This window comes from Apis florea, unplaced genomic scaffold, assembly GCF_048593485.1.
Source record: "Apis florea isolate Af1SG1 unplaced genomic scaffold, ASM4859348v1 contig_3493_pilon, whole genome shotgun sequence".
NCBI lineage: Eukaryota > Metazoa > Arthropoda > Insecta > Hymenoptera > Apidae > Apis > Apis florea.
Window position 1 is genome coordinate 595,760 of NW_028256772.1, and position 21,475 is coordinate 617,234.

Here is a 21,475-nt window from a genome sequence, read left to right on the forward strand (position 1 = left end):
GTAATATTTGTCTATTTAGAACAATTATAATAACATTTTTAGATATCCTTAGATTTTCTGTTATTGCTATTTTCTATAACCGTATAATAATTCTTTCTTTTTTAATTTTTGTTTATAATTATTTTTTATAATAGAATTAGAATTATAGTAGAATTAATTTTGGAATTACTGGAAATGAAGATACTCGAAATTAAAATTAATTACGAAATAGAAAATAATACGTAAGTAATTATAATCATAATTATTATAGATTAAATATTTATACAAGAATTATATAAAATTTTATGTTTTTTTTTCGATTTTTGTTATATTATTATAATATCATTCTCATATTTATCTAAATTAGTCAAGAAGACATTTTTCGTACCAACTAATAAAAAAATTTTAAAGTTGTGTCAAAATATAAAATATTTCTTTTTATTTCATTATCTTATAATATTTACAAAATGATATTTATGTATCAAAAACTGTTTCTGAGAAAAATTTTTTTTTCTATCTTTATTAATAAATCAAATGTTAATATTAATATAATTTATTAACAAATTAAATATCAAAATCTACATACATCATTTCGTTTATTCCGTGTCTTCAATGTTTCCTACTAATGAAATTAGTTTCTATATATTGGTAATTGGTAATATTTGCTATATTTAACATATAATATCACATTTAGCATCATAGTATTTGATTAAAAAAAATTTATTATATTATATAATATAATATATATGTATAATATATGTATAATGTACTATTAATATACTATATATATATAATATATTATTATACGGTAAATATATATATATATATCTATTCAATCACTATATCGATATTATTTAGTCAATTTTTTTATGGATTTTGAATGTGTCTATAATATTACAAATGATATAGTCTTATCGTATGAATATTAGGTCAATGTTAAAGAAGTATATAAGCCTATTGGTAGCCTAGAGTAATCATGTATTCAAAAGAAAACATTTGCAGAGGCAACATGGTGAGTAGAACAATAAATAGTTCTTTAAAATATAAAAAAATATAAAAGAAATATAAATATTATACAAATACCAAGAACATTATATCTATTTAATAAATTTACATAATAATTCAATATTAATATTCAACATTTAATGTTATTCATAATTAAAATATTTCTAAATTTCCATCTTTCTAAATATTTTTATATCATCATCATTTACAGATGAAATTCCTTTTGGCTATTTTGACCGTTCTTGTCGTGATCAACCCTCTAGAGACTTTCACAGTTCCACGCACTGGAGACGGTGCTCTTGCTGACGAAATGCAAAAATTTGTCGACCTAATTCCTATAAAAGAAACTATCGAAATTGTTTACCGTTACAAAGCAAAAGATATTGAATTCCAACAAGTACTCGAGTACTTCCAATCATACGAGTTCAAAATTTTGATCACAGAAATCGAAAATATTTCTGAATGGATTCAGATTATAAACTACGCAGAGAGTGCCGGTCTCGACGCATATTACCTGGTCAACAAAATAACAAATGATTTTTTACATTTGCTCAAACCAAGTGCTCAAAACCATGCTGCCAGGCATATTGGCGGAATTCGTGGTTTCCTCGATGAAGTCGAAGATTTGATACCTATAGACAAGCTCAAGTCCCTCTATCTGGAGAGAATGGCTAACTCTGCCGTCTTCGCTGACTTCAACAGGATGTTGGGATCTCCTATCGCTCAAAGATTCGTCAATAAGGTCTGCGCAAACATAAACTTCAACAACTTCTTGAGGAAGGCCAAGAACTACGGTGTCCGCCTTGATATTATAAGGGTAGAGATGGAAGAACATTTGGGCCTCACAATCCCTTGTTAATTATATATTTATAGTTTCTTTCCCTTTTTTTAAGTATCTTGTTAAGTATAAATGTTAAATTTATAATAAATATGCATTTATAAAGTATATCTCACGTTATATCATATCTCTTTAATATTCTTTTCAACTTTTTTTTGCATTCCTAAGAAATTTCATGATATTAGATCAGAGAGAATATTAATTTCTTAGTGATATCGCAAAATAAAATTGAATAAAACAATCTTTATGAAGATCTCTATCTCTTTTTTTTTAAATAAGAACCAATACATTATTTCATTTTTTATAAATAAATATTGCTACAGATATTTAAGTTGAAAATTAATTAGATTGAAAATTGAATATGAAAGATATTTTAATTTAAATTTCATAAAACTTATCGTGCAAAGATAAGAAAATAGATAGATATATGATTATCATATATATATGCATTTTCATAATTTTAAGTAGAGTCAATATTTCATTTTTTTTTCACACACATATATATATATATATAGTAAAATACATAGTATAATACATAGTATAATATATATATATGTATGTTGTCCAAATTATTATTTTGAAATTTTTTTTTATATATATTCAGCTTTAATTTCTAAGAAATTTACAAAAAATTTTCCTTAAACTTACTATGAATACATTCATTGTGATATGAATTCTGGTATAGATGGTTAACATGATCACATTCCTATATAACCCTAACCTAACAATAAAGAAAAAAATTGATAGGTTATAGGTTAGATTAGATTACGTTTTATTGGTTTGTTGTTTAATGGTGATCGCATTCTTAATCTAAACAATAAAAGAGAAAAATTAATGGGTTATAGGTTAGGTTAGATTAGATTAGATTAATTTTCATTGGTTTATTGTCTAATAATGTTCGCATTCCTATATATAGTTCAATCTAAACAATAAAAAAAAATTAATGGATTATAAATTAAATTTCATTAATCTATTATAAATTTCATTAATCTATTATAATTTACATAATTCATCGTGAATTATAATTATTATTTTTATTAAAAAGCTATATTAATTTATCATAACAATTTATTATACTATATATATATATTATATATATTTATATTTATATATAAATTCATGTAATTTTATTATGATTACATTTCTTAATTTTTTAACAATTTTATCACTTTTACTATATTTTTGCATTTTTGTCATTCGCAAATCCTGACAAGGGAAACTTCATTTGAAAAGAATATATATCAAATATTCAAATACAAATAATTACCTATTTATCATAAGAAGCGAAATATGATATGTAATTACAAATTAATTATAAATCTAGGTTTATTAAAAATTCTTTGTAAATATCTTAATAAATATCTAAAAATCTAAAATAAAACGGCAATGACATATAGGAAAAGATTCAGAATAATAATCTTGACAATATATTCTAAGATCGTTGAAATCGATGAGAAAGTCATATATTTAAATAATTATTCTTTTTAACAAATTTTAAGAAATTGAAATAGGATTTTTTTCATCATTTTATTTACTTTAAATGAAAAATGTACTGTTGACGTTAACTCAAAGTATAAACAAAAATTTACAAAAAAGTTACTATTGAATTTATGTCTTATATTCAATATAATTATGCTTGTCATATGCATGGTTACTGTATATTTAATGTGTGTTTAGCGTATTTAGTGTTTCTAAAATGAATATTAAATGATTACTTTCTCCATGTTTTATTACTTTTTAACATTGTTCTTCGTTCATGTCCAAAATATATTAATCATATAGTAAGTACATAAATATTATAAAACACATACTAATTATACTAAATACATACATAAATTATATTTCTGATTACATATCTTATAATTATTTTAATAATTATGCCAATAATATGCCAATAATACACACATTTTATTTAATGTTTAATAAAATGGCGAAAAAAATTATACGTTAATTTCTTAGAAATTAGAAGAGAGAAGGAAATCCTTCTATAAAATGATTTTAAAACAAATTCTGAAAAAAAATTTTTTAATTTTGTAGAGTCTGGATTTATAAAATTTGAGAAAGAGTTGAAATATAAGATTTGAAAAAAAAAATAACTTTGGTTTTGTATTTTTTTAACAAAAAATAATCTTTGAAAAAATAAAGTTAAATAGCAAGTAAAATAAAAGCAAGTAAAAATAAAACTTTGGGCTTTAAAATGAATCCAAACAAAATATCATTCCTGTGCGAAATCTTTACATCAATTCTAAAATAGAAAATTGTTTAGTTTAAATTTATTATTTCTGTTATCTTTTAGAATCGTATATAATAAATAATGATATTTCAAACTACATTTTTAATTACACAAACATTTCCAAATATTATGAAATAAATTAGTAAATATCATAATAAATAAATAATAATAATTTTAAATAAATATTTTAGAAAATATTAGAAACATTAAAATATGCAGAGTTTCATTTATACCATTCCTTTATTAAACGAATATCTTACATTATTGATAATACAAAAAAATATTTCATCTGAAAATTTAATAATTTTAGAGATCATATATTATATGATTAATTTTTTGTGGATATATATAAATGTTTTCTTTTTTTATATAATTATTTCGTAAAAAAATTTTTAAAACTTTTATGATTTAAAACATAATATAAATTTGCACACATATGGAATAAATTTCAGATGAATTTCAAAAATCAGAAATAATGATGTATTAAATAATACATATAATTTGAAATTATATATATATATTCTTTAAAAGAAATAAACGAAAAATTTGTTTTAAATTAAATCAAAATCTCCAATTTATTTCTTTTCGTTTCTTTTCATTTATTTCTTCATCCTTTCATACAGATAAAAAAATAGAAATTTTAATATTAAGTCTAATAAAAATTAATATTATGTAAAAACCTTTCAATCACATGATATAATTTTTAATTTAGTATTAAATTTTATTTTAATTTATTTTCTAATATAAAATATCATATTATTTTCTTATTTACAATTATAAAGCCATCTAAAAAATTTATGAATAATTAAAATTTTGAAATAATATTAAAAAAAAAAATTGTGAATGAAAATATGGAATATTTCATGATAAATTTAATAAAGTTTTTTTCTTCAACAATCTTCTTAACAAGCAAGGCAAATTACACTATTAGAAAGATCTAATTATTTCAAATTACAATAGATAAAACTTTTTAATGTCATTTATATTATTTCAATTATAAATAAATACATTAAGAAGATAAAGATAAATACATGTTATGGATAAACAGGTAGATATATTGAAAAGAAAAACAGAATATTAAATTTAGAAAATATTAAGAGAAATTTGAATGCATAGTCTGTATATTAGTCCGAGAGATTTACATAGAATAAAACAGTTGTTATTTTATAACAAGTTAAAATAGTATAAAATGCATTTTATAACATCAAATAAACATATCAAAGATCTGGGAACAAATGCATTTTTAACTTGTTGCAGATATTCTATGTTTAACAGAAATGCATAGAATGAAAAAATTTACTGTATCAAACAAAATGGTATTCATAAAGATACTGCATCGTTTGTGGATAAATAAGAAATAAAAAAGAATATTATTTTCTAGATCATAATATAATCTTATGCATTTATTATTTTAATATATATCACAGGAACAATTATTAAAAATATAATAAAAAAAGAATATAAATTTTGTTGTAGTAAACATGAAAATTTAAAAAACAATTATTTATTCCAAAGTGTTTTATCGATTAATTGATAGAATGATAGAAATAATAATTACACGATGTTTATCTGAAAATTTCACAGATTTATAAGTTATTGATAATCAATCCTAACAAGATACTAATCTTTGCAAGTGGCTTAGAGTCAGGTGAACGAATAATGAAATCTTATCTTTCTTTCAGGTGACTCGATGCCATCTTTTGAACGGGATATATATAAAGCTGGTGGAAAGTTCATTGGATATTATTGTCTGCACTTAGAGTGATCAAGGTAAGTTCAAGAATTATAATAAAATATTATTTCATTTTGTAATGAAATATTATTCTACACAATAATTCGTCCTTTAATCCGTTTAATATTTATCGTTTTCCAAATAATTTTAATTTCGAATTTTCAATGAACCGCGAATCAATGAATTTAATTTCAACGCTTTGAAAATTTCTTTAAAATTCGTCCGAGATTGTTTGAAATGAAATGAATTTTCACACGATCAATTAATCGGTTCTCGTTAAACGCGTTGACATCGTTCCCTCTCCCTTCTCCCTCCTCCCCATATTTCTAACACCGAAAATAGTTCTATTTTCTCGTTTATCGTTAAATCGATTTTATTATCCGTTTTACAGATGAAACTCCAAGCGGTACTATTTACAACGTTCGTTGCGTTTGCAACGGTTAACTGTCACTACCTTCCGGATTTTGGTAAGGGACCATTACACGAAGATATTCAATACTTCCTGGACATGATCCCCATGGATGAGGTGATAAGTACCGTTCTGAAATACGCCGCGGAAGACGCCGAATTCCAAGATTTTCTCAAATACTTCTCGACAACTGAATTCAAGGACATGATTGTTGATGTCGAGGCCATGCCTGAGTTCCGTAGATTCGCGAATTACCTGCAAAACAACGGTGTTTTCATTTACGACGAATTGAATAAATTGAACAAGGTAATCGGAATTCCATCCATTCATCAGTACAATTCCATTCAATACAATTATAAAAAAATCACCGGTGGAGTGAAAGGTTTGTTCGATGATGTCAAGGCACTTATCTCCTATGATAAATTCATACATGGTTACGTGTACAAGATGAGAACCTCCGAGGCTTTCCGTGGCTTCGTAGCCGAGTTGAAATCTAAAGGTAACCAAGAATTTGCCGATGCTCTCTACGTAAAGCAAAGTTACTTGAATTTCCGTGCACTGATAATCAAGAAGGGTATTGACTTCGTCTTGATCGAAGATATTATTTACACCGTTCTTGGCGTTGAGTTCCCAGTAATCGAAACAATGGAAATTTTCGCCTCTGAAGAATTGTCCAAAGATCTTCACGATTTCATGAATTTAGTTGATAAGAATAAAATTTTAAATATCATCACATCCTATTTGGAAGATGATGAAGTACAGAAAGCTCTCAAATATATGTACAGCGACGAATTCCATGATTTGGTTCGCCTCGTTGAGGCTATGCCTGAATATCAAGATTTGGTAAAATTCTTGGAAAACTCTGGTCTGAACATGACCGAGCTAATCAATAAAATCCATCATTTGTTTGGTATGGAGGACTATGTGCCGCCTAAAGTTAACATCAAACACTTATCCATAAATACATACTCTAATCTTGGTGGAATTAAGGCTTTGGTCGATGCTGTGAAGGCCGCACTTCCATTGGACAAATTCAAAGCTCTATACGAGGAGAAAATGAAGACTTCAGCTGCCTTTAGAACCTTCATGGAGAGACTCCGCTCGGACGATTTCCAACACATCGTCAAAACCGTCTACAGTTCGCATATCTTTTTGGAAATGAGACAAAAGTGTATCGATGCTGGATTGAATCTCGAATCACTCAGAGATTTGATTGAGAATATTCTTGGCATTCATCTCCCTAGACCTTGAATTGACTCTAAATTCGCTAAATACGATGATAATAAATTTTCAGATTTTTAATTTAGTTTTGTTATAAAATTGTAAAAAAACTCTAATCATTTAAATATTAAATCTCAAAATTGTTATATTGTTTAATCATTATGTTTATTTATCTCCTTAATTTTAATTTTAAGATACAATATTCCCTATATTCTTCTTTTTTCCTGTTTAAAAACTATTTTTCTATCTATCCTTTATCTTTTATATTCTATCTATTTACAATATTTTCCTTTTTCTTCTTCAAAATTTGCCTTATCTTTGACTTTCGTTTCTATCTACAACTTTTATCATTCTCTTCTTTTCTCTTCTTTATATCGGTTTATTTTTTTCATGATTATTGTGTTTATTCATAATATCCTTCATTCCTTTTTTCTCTTTTCTTCGAAACTTTTATTTTTATCTTTTCTATTATGTCCATTTGCAATCTGCAATATCCATCTTCTCGTTTTTTTCTTAAAAAATATCTTCTTCATCTTTGTCTCCTTTATCATATCCATTTTTCAAATTTTCATTTACTTTTCTTTCAATATTTCTTTCCTTGATCAACTTTTCGGTTCTCAACTTTCATACATCCGAATATCACTTTATTCTTCTTCTCCCTTTTACACAGTCTTCTTATAATTTTTCATTCTGACGCGCCAATGGCGAGTTCCGAGGCTTATTAAATTGTAACAATTTTAATTAGAGAAGCGACGTGCACCGGCTTGTTTCTCCCCTTGTTCGTACTTCTCTTGGTTATTACCTAAGAAGAACGAAATGATAGGGACTCAACCCCGGTAGTAACAGGCAAGATGCCTCGGTTAAGACGCCCCTTTACTTTCCTTTTAAAAGTTAGCGCCACGTGCTCCAACATGGTCCTCTTTTATTTATCAAATCGCTGCCGTTGCCACTCGAAGCTATTTGCCGCACACGGTACCCTTTTGCTTTCTCGTTTAATCGGCGAAATTTCCGTTGTGTTAACGAATTACCTTTCTTCCACGAAAGATGAAATCGATCAATGTTTAAGAAATCCACGCAATTTAAATCGATCTTAGTCAGTTGAGACGAAAGAAATCAAATAAGAAATTACTAATGGATTAATTTAAATAAATCTGAATAATAAATTTCATTTGAAGTTGTGAACTATAAAGATATGAAAACGCTAATTTTGCTAATTATGTTTCTCTTTATTGTATTTCAAAATATTATTTTATGGTAAAATAATATTCAAGAATGGAAATCGAAATATCGATTACTTTGGACGTTGAATGATGTATTGTATTTTTTTGTGTATTAAATCAAATTAAATAATGTAATTAATATATTAAGTGAATTAACAAGTTACAAATTATAGATTAAATTTCTCTAAAATTTTATAAATTTACATCAATCATATATATAACTGTTTGTAAGTAAGCAAAGAAAATTTATTATTTAACATTTTATTAATTTTATGAATTTCTTAAAAGAAATTTTTATTTTCAATAAAGAATTTGAAAAACATTGGCTATATAATGAAGAGACTTCGATGATTATTCAAGAAGTTTTTTAGATTTGTTTCTAGAAAAAAGAAATTGTTTTCTAGGAAGATAGCTAAGGAAAAAAATAAGTAAACTAAAGAATTAAAATTTATAGAATACAATCTCAATTTTTATTTTCAATTTTATTTCATCTATTTTCAATTTTTTTATTATCAAAGTTTATTCTTTACGAAATTTATTAAAAGAATATTCAGATCTAAAATGTAATTCTTTTTTGTTATTATTTTTTTTTTTGATTCTTTTTTATATCGATTTTGACATATATATTTATTAATTATTATTATTATATTTGTTAATTATTCCACATAACATAAATTATTTTTGTAAAACAAAATAATAAAAATTATATAAATTGTATTTATCCTAAAACATTAAATAAAGTTTCATTTTTTATTTTTTATTTCAAAAAAAAAATGTAAAATAATATTTTGATTAGTATGATATATGTAATTATAGTAAAAAATTATGGCATTAATAGCATATAGCATATGGTTCGTAAGAAATATTAATTTTTATATATATATATATACATATATTTTTTTTGATATGCTTTAAATTACAAAAAGTTGAAAAATTAATGTTCAAAATTCAAAATATCACCATTTTTTCAATTATGAAAATTTTTAATTTATTATAGTTTATATAACTATGTTCATTCATTGATTAAAATGTCATTTTATTTTTTTATTATAGATTATGAGAATAGCCAGAATCATATATATCGAATATATAAAATATATAAAAATGTTTTTTTTTAATTTTATTAAAACAATTCATATAATTTTTATTTTTGCTTTAAAAAATAATTTGTATTTTAAAAGTTATTTACTAACTTTTATTATGTTAAAATCGATATAAAAGTTTTATGATTTTAAACAAAAATTTAATTCAAATAAAATTTTAAATTCACCGTATTAAATCATAGAGGGCATACAAAATCTTTGATTTCTTGCGCGATCGGTATTTCAGAAGATAGATAGATTATTGATCCACGGATACACAAATCTATTTTATATCTCTTTATACTGTAAATTGTGAGTTTTCATTTGTCGGTAATTATCGATATTTAACCATAATATATGTATATAAAGTAACATTAATGAAATTTTAAAATTTAGAAATTTTAAATTATATTTATAATTATATCAAGATTAATTATTTACTTTAAATATGATAATTATAAATTACTTAAAAATAAAAACTATTACTTAAAAATAAAAAATATATTTATTAAAATTTTAAACATTTTTAATTTATTGGAATTTAATTTAATGAAAAGTGTATTAGATATTTTAAAATAAAATTTTAAAATATATATACATAATTAAATAATTTTTATCATCAGTTTCAATTTAAAATCAGATAATTCAATATAATTTAGTATTCAATTTATATATTAATACAATTGATACGTCTCATGTAATATTTACATTATCATTTACATTTATATTATTAATATTTACATTACATTTAAAATTTTTATATTTTCACAATAATAATGATTTTGTGATTCGTGAAATATAACATAGAGGACGCCACACAAATACGATTGTATGATTATCATTGATGTTTATTATTTCAAAATGAAGTCAATTTATCAATTTTATATAAACTACATCGATACAAAATATATTTAGAAGATTTGTTTCATTTCAAAACCATCAAATTTTCATTGTTTGAAATAATTTAACAATTCAATAAATATAAAAATTGAATTTTATATTAATAATTATTAATAAAATTTTACATTAAAGTTAATTGATAATACACAATTAAAATTATAATTTATTTAATAAATTTTTAATGTTATAATTTCATTTAAAAAACAATATAAATAATATATTGTTTTCATCCTTCATCTTTCATCTTTCAAATAATATAGTTTGTAATATATAATATAATAATATATAAAACTTGTATAATATAAGTTATAACAGTATAAGTTATTGAATATAATTTATTAAAAAAAAATTATTAAAGTTTATTAATTTATGTTTATATATTACATATATATTATATATTATATGTTATATATATATATTATTTATAATATATATATATAGTATATTATAGATTTAAAATATATATATATATACAATTTAGCAGATAAATAATGTAATAAATTAAAATTAATAAAATAAAACTTCATTCTGTCTGCAATTTTTATATAATAGAATATAAAATACATATATATATATATATATATTATATTTAAATATTTTTGTAATATTTACATTAGAAAATTTATTTAATAAAAATTTTATCAATTAACTATTTTGATAAAAAGGATAGAAGAAGAAGATGAAGAAAGGAAGAAGATAAACAAAAAGATTTTAATATGTTTTTTTTTATCGCTATATATGAAAAGAAATATTTAAATATTATATCAATTTTGCATAATATGTAAAAAATTAAATAAACAAATATAACTATCATTCTTTTTAATGTGCATAATTATCTTATCGTTATATAAATTTCACGAGAACTAATTCGTTATAAAAAACATAAAGTTTCACATATATGTGATATAAGATAGCGAATTTAATTGAAGTATATAAGTTCAACTTAAATATAATAATTGTGCATCGATACATCAGCAATTATGGAAAATATGAAATCATATATATTTTTCGCAATTCATTTTTGGAACTTTCTTGTCATGTTATTATTTTTTATCTATTTAAAGAATTAAATTTGCGACTCTCTTGTCTTTCATGTCTGATTAATGATTTTCATCGATTAATTCAAATAATCTTATCAGATGAAATAGGCCGGATTCATAGTAGTATATAAAACGCACTGGTGAAGTATTTTACATTAGATTATATTACTATCTAAAAAAATCCACGTCTAAAGGTAAGCATTCTAAACTTCAGATTATCATAATAATAATATGTGTAATCAATTTATTATTATAATAATTAATTATCATAATTCATATCTCTAATTATTAATTAATAATTCATATTATTGTGATGTTAATTGAAATTTTTTATTTCTATATTACTCTATGTACATTATGCTTCAGAACATTTCTGTTAATCAACAAACATAAATTGATACAAATGATAGAAATGATAATGTGTAAATATTAACAAAATTAGATTCCATTAATGGCAAAGCATACAAATACAATCAACACCAAAGTTTACGAAAAAATTTATTTAATCCGAAAATTCTAATTTTAATGAAAATTTATGTATCATATACAATAATTTTTTTTCAATAGAAAATCTCTCTGAAGGCGAAAAATCAGCCTGTAAATTTCCATTATTTTATTATCTTTTGAATACAATTTTTTCTAGAAATATTTTTTACATAACACGACAATAGAGCATTAAAATCTGAACATTTTCGTTCGACTATAACAAAATTATATTTAAAAAAAATTGAATAAGCAATACAAATTCAATTGAAACGATATTTCACTAATAAAAAAATTGTCTTACGAATAATTCATTATTATTTAGATACAAAATTTCTATAAAGCAGAATTATCTATTATTGGTTTTTGTCACAATTATTACAGTTGAACTCACGCAAGATTTATGAAAATTTGTGCAATTGCTATAACGATCATAATCATCGAATAATGTTAATTATTTTCGTAATTTTCCAATTATATTACAGATGAAATTCATTTTCGGAATTGTGACTTTAATCGCCGCTGTCGGTCATCTCAACGCCCACGTAGTACCAAATCTTGGCTCAGGTGCACTGGCCCAAGAATTCCAATATTTCCTAAACATCATACCCATCGACGATGTGATAGAACTTACAAAAGCTTATTTAGTCAGAGACAAAGAATTCCAATGGATCATGTCCTTTATACAATATGATGATATAAAGAATTACATCGAAGATTTGGAAAATATGATGGAATTCAAAGATCTTATGAATTATTTGCAAAACAATGGTCTCGACGCTTATGTTATTTTGAATGAATTGAAAGATTCCTTAAAAGAAGAACAAGTGGTAGTTTCGTCTGATTCTCAGATCAAGATCACTGGAGGTATTGAAGGTTTCATTAAAGATCTCTCGACCATCTTGCCAGTATTCGATTGGATGAACATGTATGAATACAAGATTGAGACTTCCGATGTATTCAGAAATTTCGTAGAGGAACTCTTTGATTCTCAATATGAGGTTTTATTCACAAGCACCTTCACAAATGTCCATTTCCAGAGAATGTTAAAACAACTTAAATATCTTAACGTCGATAGCGAAACATTCCACATAAACTTTGTCACTTTACTCAGTATTAAAGAATTGATTCATTATTATTTTTAAATAATAGGGATAAGAATATATATAAATCTTATTTATAATTTTTATAATGTGTTAAAGCTTTATTGACAATATATAGTATTATTAATACTATATATATTTAATATATATAATTATTATCTATTAAATAATAAAAAATAAAATTCAATAAATTTAATACAATATAAATTTAATATAATAAATAGTGTATTTTGATATTGATAAATGAATAAATGAATTAATTAATGAATTTTTTTTTTTAATTTTTATCCTGTTATAGATAGGAAATAAAAAATAATACTTTATTAAATAATATATATAATTATATAATTATACTTTATTAAAATAATATTAAAAAATAATACTCTTAATTTTTATGAATTGAAATTTTATTGTCATGATTTTTGAATAACAAGTTTTTTAATTTTAAATTAACTTTGAGATATATAAGTTTGAGATCATATTTTGAAAATTTCTAAAAATTATTTAATTGCATGCTATTAGTCGTATGTTTTTTCCTAACATAAGTTATATCATAATCAGAAATTGAAATGATATCATTAGATATCTGTCATATCGATATCTAATCAAATTAATATTGTAGATGAAAACAATGTAATCATAAACTTATCAGATAATAGAATTGAAATATCGAAATTGCAAAAAAAAAAAGAAGATAACAGAATATATAATTATATAATAATAAATAATATATTTTTAATTTTGAAAATACTTTTTTCAAAATTTTACTTCCTAAATATTTGTAATTTTTAAATCTTAATAATGTGATCATTAAGCTATAAGATACGAATGATATTTCTTATCATTTTTCAGTTAAAATAAAATAATGATCGAAGAAAAATTGAATATACATATAAAAAGGAATTATATGAATTACATTCTTAATAATTTTTTTTAAATAATTTAAAATGCACATTTATATAAATTACATTTATATAAATTACATACAATAATACGTTTATGACGTTTATGTTTTTTATATTTAAGACATTTATGTATGATGTATAAGATATTAATTGAAATAAAAAATATTATTTAGAATTTCAAATGAAATTAATTGATCATATAAAAAATATCAAAAGAAAATAGTGAACGTTTATCATTTATTACAAAATATGAATAAATCTATTAATTATTCTTATTCTTATCTACAATTAATCTTATTGGCTAATTATTGGTATCTTATTGGTAGCAGTGAATTATTTCAATAGTCATAATCTATTAGTTAATATAATAATTTTAAGTGAAGTAATTGAAATAATATTTAATTTGAAAAACTGTATACCACAAATTATATTAATTATGTTAAATTTAATTTTAAAGCTCAATTAAAATCTTTTATTAAATTAAAATAAAATATCTTTCATTTTAAACGAAAATATTAAATAAAAAGAAGAAATAATTTCTTTGAATGAAGTAATAAATAAAATTTGAAAATAAACATATTTTTAAATAATTTTCAATTATTTTAAAAATAAATCAGCGATATGAAAATTGAAGTGATCGAACTGTAAAATTTACTATAAATTTGATTTCTATAAAGTTAAATATTAATCACATATTTGCTACGACTATTATAGTATAATTAAGAATTATTTTTTAAAAAGTAAAATTATAGTTGATTTTACTAGCTATTTAAATATTTCAAATAATTTATTTAAAAATTTTATAGGTGGATAAAGTATAAATTGAATTATTTATGCAATCTCTCTCTCTCTCTCTCTCTCTCTCTATACTCTATATTTTATATATATATAAGTGAAATTCTAAAATAAATATTATACTTTTCTCGTTTTTTCAATTTTTTTTGTTGTTTTTCTTATTTCATGATCAAAACTTTAAAGAGCAACGAAGTATGCATAAAAATTTGTACTAGTAAATTTTCAAATAAATATATACAAAGAAATAATATTTATTAAATTTTCTAATAAATATTTAAAGTTCGCATGCAAAATATATATTGTAACACTAAAAATTTCAAATAAATATTGATATTAAATTTTTAATTTAATTTTATTTCATATTGTTTTTATAATTTTATTCTGAATTCGTTATTTTGAAGTATATCGAGACATATTCGAATCAAATTGATAAATTATCATATCAAATTGATAAATTAAATTAAATTGATAGTTTTTTAAGATGTATTTCGAAAATAACGTCAATATTTTATTTTTGTCATAAAAAAAATATCATGCACAATACGTGCATGATAGAAAAATAAAGAAATAAATATTATTATTAAAAGAAGCAGCAATGATTGCGATTTCCACAATTGTATTTAATAAATTACGATTATTCTTCAAAGAATTCGTCATTTGCCGACATTATATTCTTTTATGTAATCTAACGTTACGTTACGTGATTAACAAGCACTTTTTTAATCGATATATAAAAATACTCAGATTATATATTATATCATTTACGTGAATTTTTAAATATTTGATAATTTTTTATAATAAGTTGGTATATAAAATAAATTGAAATTACATTGAATATGTCGAAATGCGGTTTCTATTTAAAAATTGTAAGATATTTATTATCTTGAAATATAAATTCTCAGATAAAAAACGATATATCTTTCACTTCATTCAGATAACCTTTAATTAATACTAATAATAATTATAAAACAATAAACAATTTTTTATCAATTTTTTTAATATTATAAATGAAGAAATTGTATATCAACAATTTTTATTAATTTGAAATAAGAAAACTAATTAGATATAAAAAAAAGAAATAAAATTATTATAATTACTATATTTTGATTAAATACATTTGATACATCAAAAAACTATCTGAAATTAAAGATTTACGAAAACAACAATTTTATATATATTATTTCAATATGATGTTTGTCAATGAAAAAAAGTTGAAATAAATTATGAAATTCTCTATATGGTCTATTATTGTTTCTTCGATATTATATCATTATCTTTATAATTAAAATAATTAATTTTCAAAATAATATAAATATTTTATTATGTAAACATATAAGAATAAATCTCGAATTTTTTTAATCAAAAAATTTATATTATTTTGTTCATCATTTCTATAATTTTCTATTCCGTAATCCTATTAAAATTTCGAAAAACATCGTGATATTGACATCTTTAATTATTTAATTTATCAATTAAATTCAATTGGACTAGAAACATTAATATATTATCATATAAATTTACATCATAGTACGTGCATGATATGAGATGATAACTGAATATTGTTAAACATGATTGCTTCAATACAGTTGCACTCGATAGATTAGGATTACTTGATTCTTCACATTATCATTTATTATTTAATCTGTCAATATTACGTGATCAATATGTCTTTTTAATTTTTTTTTAAAAATGATTGTATTTGTATCGTATATTTTTGCAAAACTTTGATATTATTTATATGTAAAAATATAAAAACAATTTCCGTGTGATTCTACCTAAACTAATTTTATTATTCCATATTCTATAGAATGAAAATATTCTGTTATTTTCATAATATTTTTACCTCAAATAATCAAAAAATTATCTAGATTTTTAATATAATAGAAAATTTAAAATATAAAGTTAATTATAAATATTCGTTTATTATAAATATTCGTTAATTTATAATTCAATTAATAAACATTATTTCTCTCTCTTCATTTTAAATTGCCTATTATGCTTCTCATTTCAATCCACAATAAACATGAATACAGTTTTGAAAAAAACTATTACGAAACTCAGTTAACTTCGCAGTCTTACACCGCTCATAACTATGACACGTGCGTATTAACCCACTATGTCAGTTCCAGTTAAATTTTTGTCATAAAGCAAATTAAAATTTCTCGTAACCATATCCAGAAATCTTCTATTCCACTGAATCCTGTGTCAAAGAGATAATATCCGAACGTTATAATTTCATTCTTGTGTTCATCAAAGAATGCCTAAAATCTAATAAAAGGAATATTTATTAATTGTATGATGGCCCGAATCTACTCAGTCATTCTAAACAAGATCCCTCTTTCGTTGATACCTTAATCAGGCAAGTTTCCCATCCGTAAGTTCCGCTTCAGTGTTTGAAGCTTTAACGTAGCCAAGCAACATTGTTCAAAAATTCAAACTCATTATTCGTTTTTCTCCACGTTATATCCAGACTTTCATCAACGAACCTTATCAATCGTTACATTCTTTAATATCGTGCCTCAAAACAAGCTGCATCCGAAGAAACAAATTCTTTCAAATACATACAATGATTTCCTTCTAATTGGAAACTGAAGGATTAATCTTCCAAAAAGAGATGAATCCACAAATCATGCTTGTCAGTGTGGTGGCAGCTGCTTCGATCGTTTTTTTCGGATTTCTCGCTTATCGGATGAGACTACAATCCAACTATCCCGATCTAGCTAACGTGCCACCATTGGAGGACAACAGTTCTCTCGACGAGGATCTCAAGGACATTTTGGCGTTCATCCCCATGGCCGAAGTGCAACGAATCATTGAAAGATACATGAAATACGACGCTCAGATCGGCGACACAGTGAGCTTTGTGAACGATCAGAAGAGATTTATCTTACGCGAGTTCCAAAATATGCCTGAGGCCCATAAATTGATTTCTTTCCTGCGTCAAAACGGATTGAACGTAGATTCTTGGCAAGACAAGATACGATATTTTTGGAAGATGTCGCCTAGATTCATTAAATACGAACCTACTCTGGCGAACGGAGGCCTGACTGTAATGATCAATAAAATCTTGGAGACCATACCTATGGACGAGCTGCACGAGCTATTGCGACAGAAAGTGAAATACTCGGCGAGTTTTCGCAGATTTCTGCTCGCATTGAGGTCAAAAGACTTCCGGGAATTTTGCACCGCGCTCGAATCCAACGATGTGCTGCATCATCATTACTTTTGGGCGAAAGAGGGCGGTCTAGAGATCACGTTCGCGATCGAACTGTTCAACGAGCTGTACGTCTATCTTACACAAACTTTGATCACTTAAGAATTGTTATGAATTCGATTATTGAATAAAATGTGATAAACTATTAATACATCATTTAAGTCAAACGAAAAAGTCAAAGTGATCAATCTCATTGGGATTAATCGTTTGAAAAATAAATCGTGTAAAAGAGAAACAAATTCTTGTTCGTGAATATTAATAATGAGGAATTAGTCAGAAAAAAATTTTATGGGGAATGAAGTTGATCATTTGATCTTTGATTTGTCGTTTATTTTATTTTTATAGAAGGGAGGAATATATATTTTATTTCTATCTTTTGTCTATATTTGTAAAAATTTAATTTCTTTGATGATTTATATAAAAAAAAAAATAATAATATGAATCTTAATTTTTATATAAAGATTGAAAAATTTTTAGAAAATGAAATTAATAAATTTGAATTTTAATTAGATCATTTATTTTCAGATGTATATTTTTATAAGAGAAAAATATATTTTTTAGTCTTTCTCCTGCCTAACATTGTATTCAAAATTTAAAAAGAAAAAAAAATTAATCCCAATTTTGATATAAAAATTGAAAAATTTTCTAATAATAAGGTTGATAAATTTGTATTCTAATTCAATTATTTATTAAAGAATTCATTTTTTGAAAAATGAAAGAGATATTAGGTAGATATTTTAATAAACATTTTAAAAAGTACAATTGAAAAAGAGAAAACAGTAGACATATTCTCATATTATATACAATACGGATAATCTTCAAAAGGAATCATTTCATATAAAAATATCATCATTGCATCATCATAAACATTCGATTTATTACTTTATTTCACCATAAACATACATTGTAAGTGAATCAACATTCCACTTCGACAATTATATAATCAATGCTTATATGTAGCAAAATATTAGATAGAAAATGTTAAGATTATTACATGTTATAAAAATGATATTTTAATTAAAATACTTGTATAAATTGTTACAAAACTTTTCACGATTGTTTTTCTGAGATTATTATATTATACAAGTGCAAATTCATATTATCGGGAAATTTTTAAAAATTCTAAATTTTATTTTTGAAATTATTCAATATATCATATTATATAAATCAAATATTAACAATTATTGAGAAAATATAAAAAATAACAAATTTTTGTTTAATAATTTTTTTATTTCGAATCTGAACATAAAAATTATGGGAAAATTTTTAATAACTTTTAAGTGAAAAACTTTTTTCTAAAATAAATGATTTTCAAAAGATATTACTTCCAAAATTCCATAAATAAACGGAGAATAAATAATTTTTAAATCAATTTTCTTTAAAAATCAAATTAAGAAAATAACAAACAATCAAAATCCTATTTTAAATGCAAAATAAATATATTTGATTCTTTAATAAAAAAAAAAATCTCAATCGTTCTATTTATAGCTTTAAATTATAGAAGCTACAATTAATATAGGTAAATAAGTACGGAAAGAAACTTTGTTCAGGCCACCGTTTATAGCATTTTGTTCGAGACTTCGATAATATGAGTTATCGAATATGTAATGATAGAAGCCATGATATTTATCTGACGTAACTTCATCCACAACGCTTTTCCATACTTTCGAAGTTTTAAGTTTATCATTGTACAATTTCTTCAAGGACGGTACTGGAACGATAGATGTGGCATCTTTTATAAATCCATCGATTCCACCGGTGATTTTAAGACTGGATATATTAGAAAAGAATTTTCTAAAAATAAATGGTATACGTGGAATGCCCACTTTTTCGTTCAACTGATTCGTCAGATTGTAAGCATCTAAACCGTTTCTGAACATGAAATTCATCAGCACCGTGAATTCAGGATTGGATTCAACGAACTGCAGCCATTGTTTTAATTCGGCAGATTTCATCAGGTTCATAGCTGTCTTAAACTCTTTATCCTGAGCAGTATATGTTTTAGTCAGATTGATAAGATCTGGAAATGGTATCAAGTCAACGAAATCCTGCAAATCCTTAGCGAGGGCGCCGGAACCCACAGCTGGAACTTTGAAAGCATACGAGAGGCTGTTCGCGGCTAAAGCGATAAAAATTGCCAAAACGAACTTCATCTGCGAAGAAATTAAAGAAGCAAAATTAAAGGAGTAAATGGAATTTTTTAACAGAGTAAACAAAAAAAAATTAATCATTACTTCGTAAATGCTTTATTCTTTTACCATAAACTGTAATTAAGAATTATTTACAATAATTAATAATTTTAATAAAAATTATATAATAATATTAAATTATATAATAATTTTAATAAAAAGTTATATATTTATGAAACATAATACATATAAAACAATTTTTTTTCAGCAGAAGTGTTTTTAAAGTTTCAAGATTCTTTCATATTTTGAAAGAGCACTAAAATTTAGATATTTAAAATTTGATTCTATTTCGTATCTTTCCTACATTCTTATTATAAAGTTATACTTAAAGAAAAGACAACAATTTTTGAAAAGAATTTTACTTTAAGAATTTATTTCATTTTCTTAAAGTAATATCCCCTTAAAATATATATTCATATGTGATCTCGATACATATATATATCAATACTCGTATTTTATAACAATTATGATAATATTTTCAGAACTTAAATCTCAATTTCATTATAAGGAGAGTTTCAATATTTTTGTACTATTATATCTACATTCAATATTTTTTGATAAAGTTTTTCTTAAAGAAGTAAAAATTCTGGGAAGATTCATATAAGAAATTGAAATAAAAATTTTCAAAAACAAGTTTTACAAATAACTTATAATATAATAACTTAAAATATAAATTTTTAATTAAAATTAATTCAAATGTAGAAAAAAAATTTAGATAAATGTAGAAAATGATACATGGATGATATGTGTTTAATTTAATATAAACTATAGTTTCTACCTTGTGATTTATTTTACAATTAGTTGTGCTTCTTATGTTTCTCGACACGAACTATCATTAAGTCACTTTTCAAATTGCATTTTATATACATATTAAGAATACGATAATCTGCTTCGATAAGATTAATCAATTTTTATTAATTAAATGATTAGTGTAAATGTTATCTCATAAATTCTAAGTAGTAGTTAGTTGATTCGTTTATATTATTTTTCACTGAACAATATTGTTTCTAAGAATTGAATAATTGATTTTTAAAATATTTTAAAAATATGAATATCTAATCTTGTAATTTTGTAAAGAAGTTGTAAATCGTGAATCTGTTCGATAACTTCTATTGAATTCTATCTAA

The 21,475-nt window shown here is 23.0% G+C and overlaps 5 protein-coding genes across 6 annotated transcripts; 4 read left to right on the forward strand and 1 right to left on the reverse strand.

Moving 5' to 3' along the window:
* The first annotated feature begins 1,195 nt into the window (after positions 1-1,195).
* On the forward strand, positions 1,196-1,932 carry LOC147656885 (protein G12-like). The gene has a single exon (XM_086912996.1). It carries the CDS (start codon positions 1,196-1,198, stop codon positions 1,841-1,843), a length of 648 nt encoding a protein of 215 aa, XP_086769122.1. The 3' UTR covers positions 1,844-1,932.
* Positions 1,933-5,780: 3,848 nt separating this feature from the next.
* Positions 5,781-7,573, forward strand: LOC100868652 (uncharacterized). The gene is made up of 2 exons (XM_031916457.2): positions 5,781-5,825; positions 6,179-7,573. The coding sequence occupies exon 2, from the start codon at positions 6,179-6,181 to the stop codon at positions 7,445-7,447; it is 1,269 nt and encodes a 422-aa protein (XP_031772317.2). The 5' UTR covers positions 5,781-5,825; the 3' UTR covers positions 7,448-7,573.
* Positions 7,574-12,627: 5,054 nt separating this feature from the next.
* LOC105735389 (protein G12) lies at positions 12,628-13,287 on the forward strand. The gene has a single exon (XM_012486224.2). The coding sequence runs from the start codon at positions 12,628-12,630 to the stop codon at positions 13,285-13,287; it is 660 nt and encodes a 219-aa protein (XP_012341678.1).
* A 3,712-nt stretch (positions 13,288-16,999) lies between these two features.
* Positions 17,000-18,315, forward strand: LOC100868414 (uncharacterized). Of its 2 annotated transcripts, none has more exons than XM_003693643.3 (2): positions 17,000-17,319; positions 17,416-18,315. In XM_003693643.3, exon 2 carries the CDS (start codon positions 17,560-17,562, stop codon positions 18,259-18,261), a length of 702 nt encoding a protein of 233 aa, XP_003693691.1. In that variant the 5' UTR covers positions 17,000-17,319; positions 17,416-17,559; the 3' UTR covers positions 18,262-18,315. The 2 variants fall into 2 exon arrangements, with proteins under 2 accessions (XP_003693691.1, XP_086768830.1); XM_086912704.1 differs by having other exon boundaries at positions 17,005-17,304.
* A 701-nt stretch (positions 18,316-19,016) lies between these two features.
* Positions 19,017-21,162, reverse strand: LOC100868286 (protein G12). The gene is made up of 2 exons (XM_031916404.2): positions 21,127-21,162; positions 19,017-20,312 (listed from the first exon to the last, which is right to left on the reverse strand). The coding sequence occupies exon 2, from the start codon at positions 20,310-20,312 to the stop codon at positions 19,650-19,652; it is 663 nt and encodes a 220-aa protein (XP_031772264.1). The 5' UTR covers positions 21,127-21,162; the 3' UTR covers positions 19,017-19,649.
* Between the last annotated feature and the right edge of the window lie 313 nt (positions 21,163-21,475).

Coding starts and splice junctions, on each gene's coding strand:
- LOC147656885 (XM_086912996.1), top strand. CDS start 1,196: ATGAAATTCCTTTTGGCTATTTTGACCGTTCTTGTCGTGATCAACCCT.
- LOC100868652 (XM_031916457.2), top strand. CDS start 6,179: ATGAAACTCCAAGCGGTACTATTTACAACGTTCGTTGCGTTTGCAACG.
- LOC105735389 (XM_012486224.2), top strand. CDS start 12,628: ATGAAATTCATTTTCGGAATTGTGACTTTAATCGCCGCTGTCGGTCAT.
- LOC100868414 (XM_003693643.3), top strand. CDS start 17,560: ATGAATCCACAAATCATGCTTGTCAGTGTGGTGGCAGCTGCTTCGATC.
- LOC100868286 (XM_031916404.2), bottom strand. CDS start 20,312: ATGAAGTTCGTTTTGGCAATTTTTATCGCTTTAGCCGCGAACAGCCTC.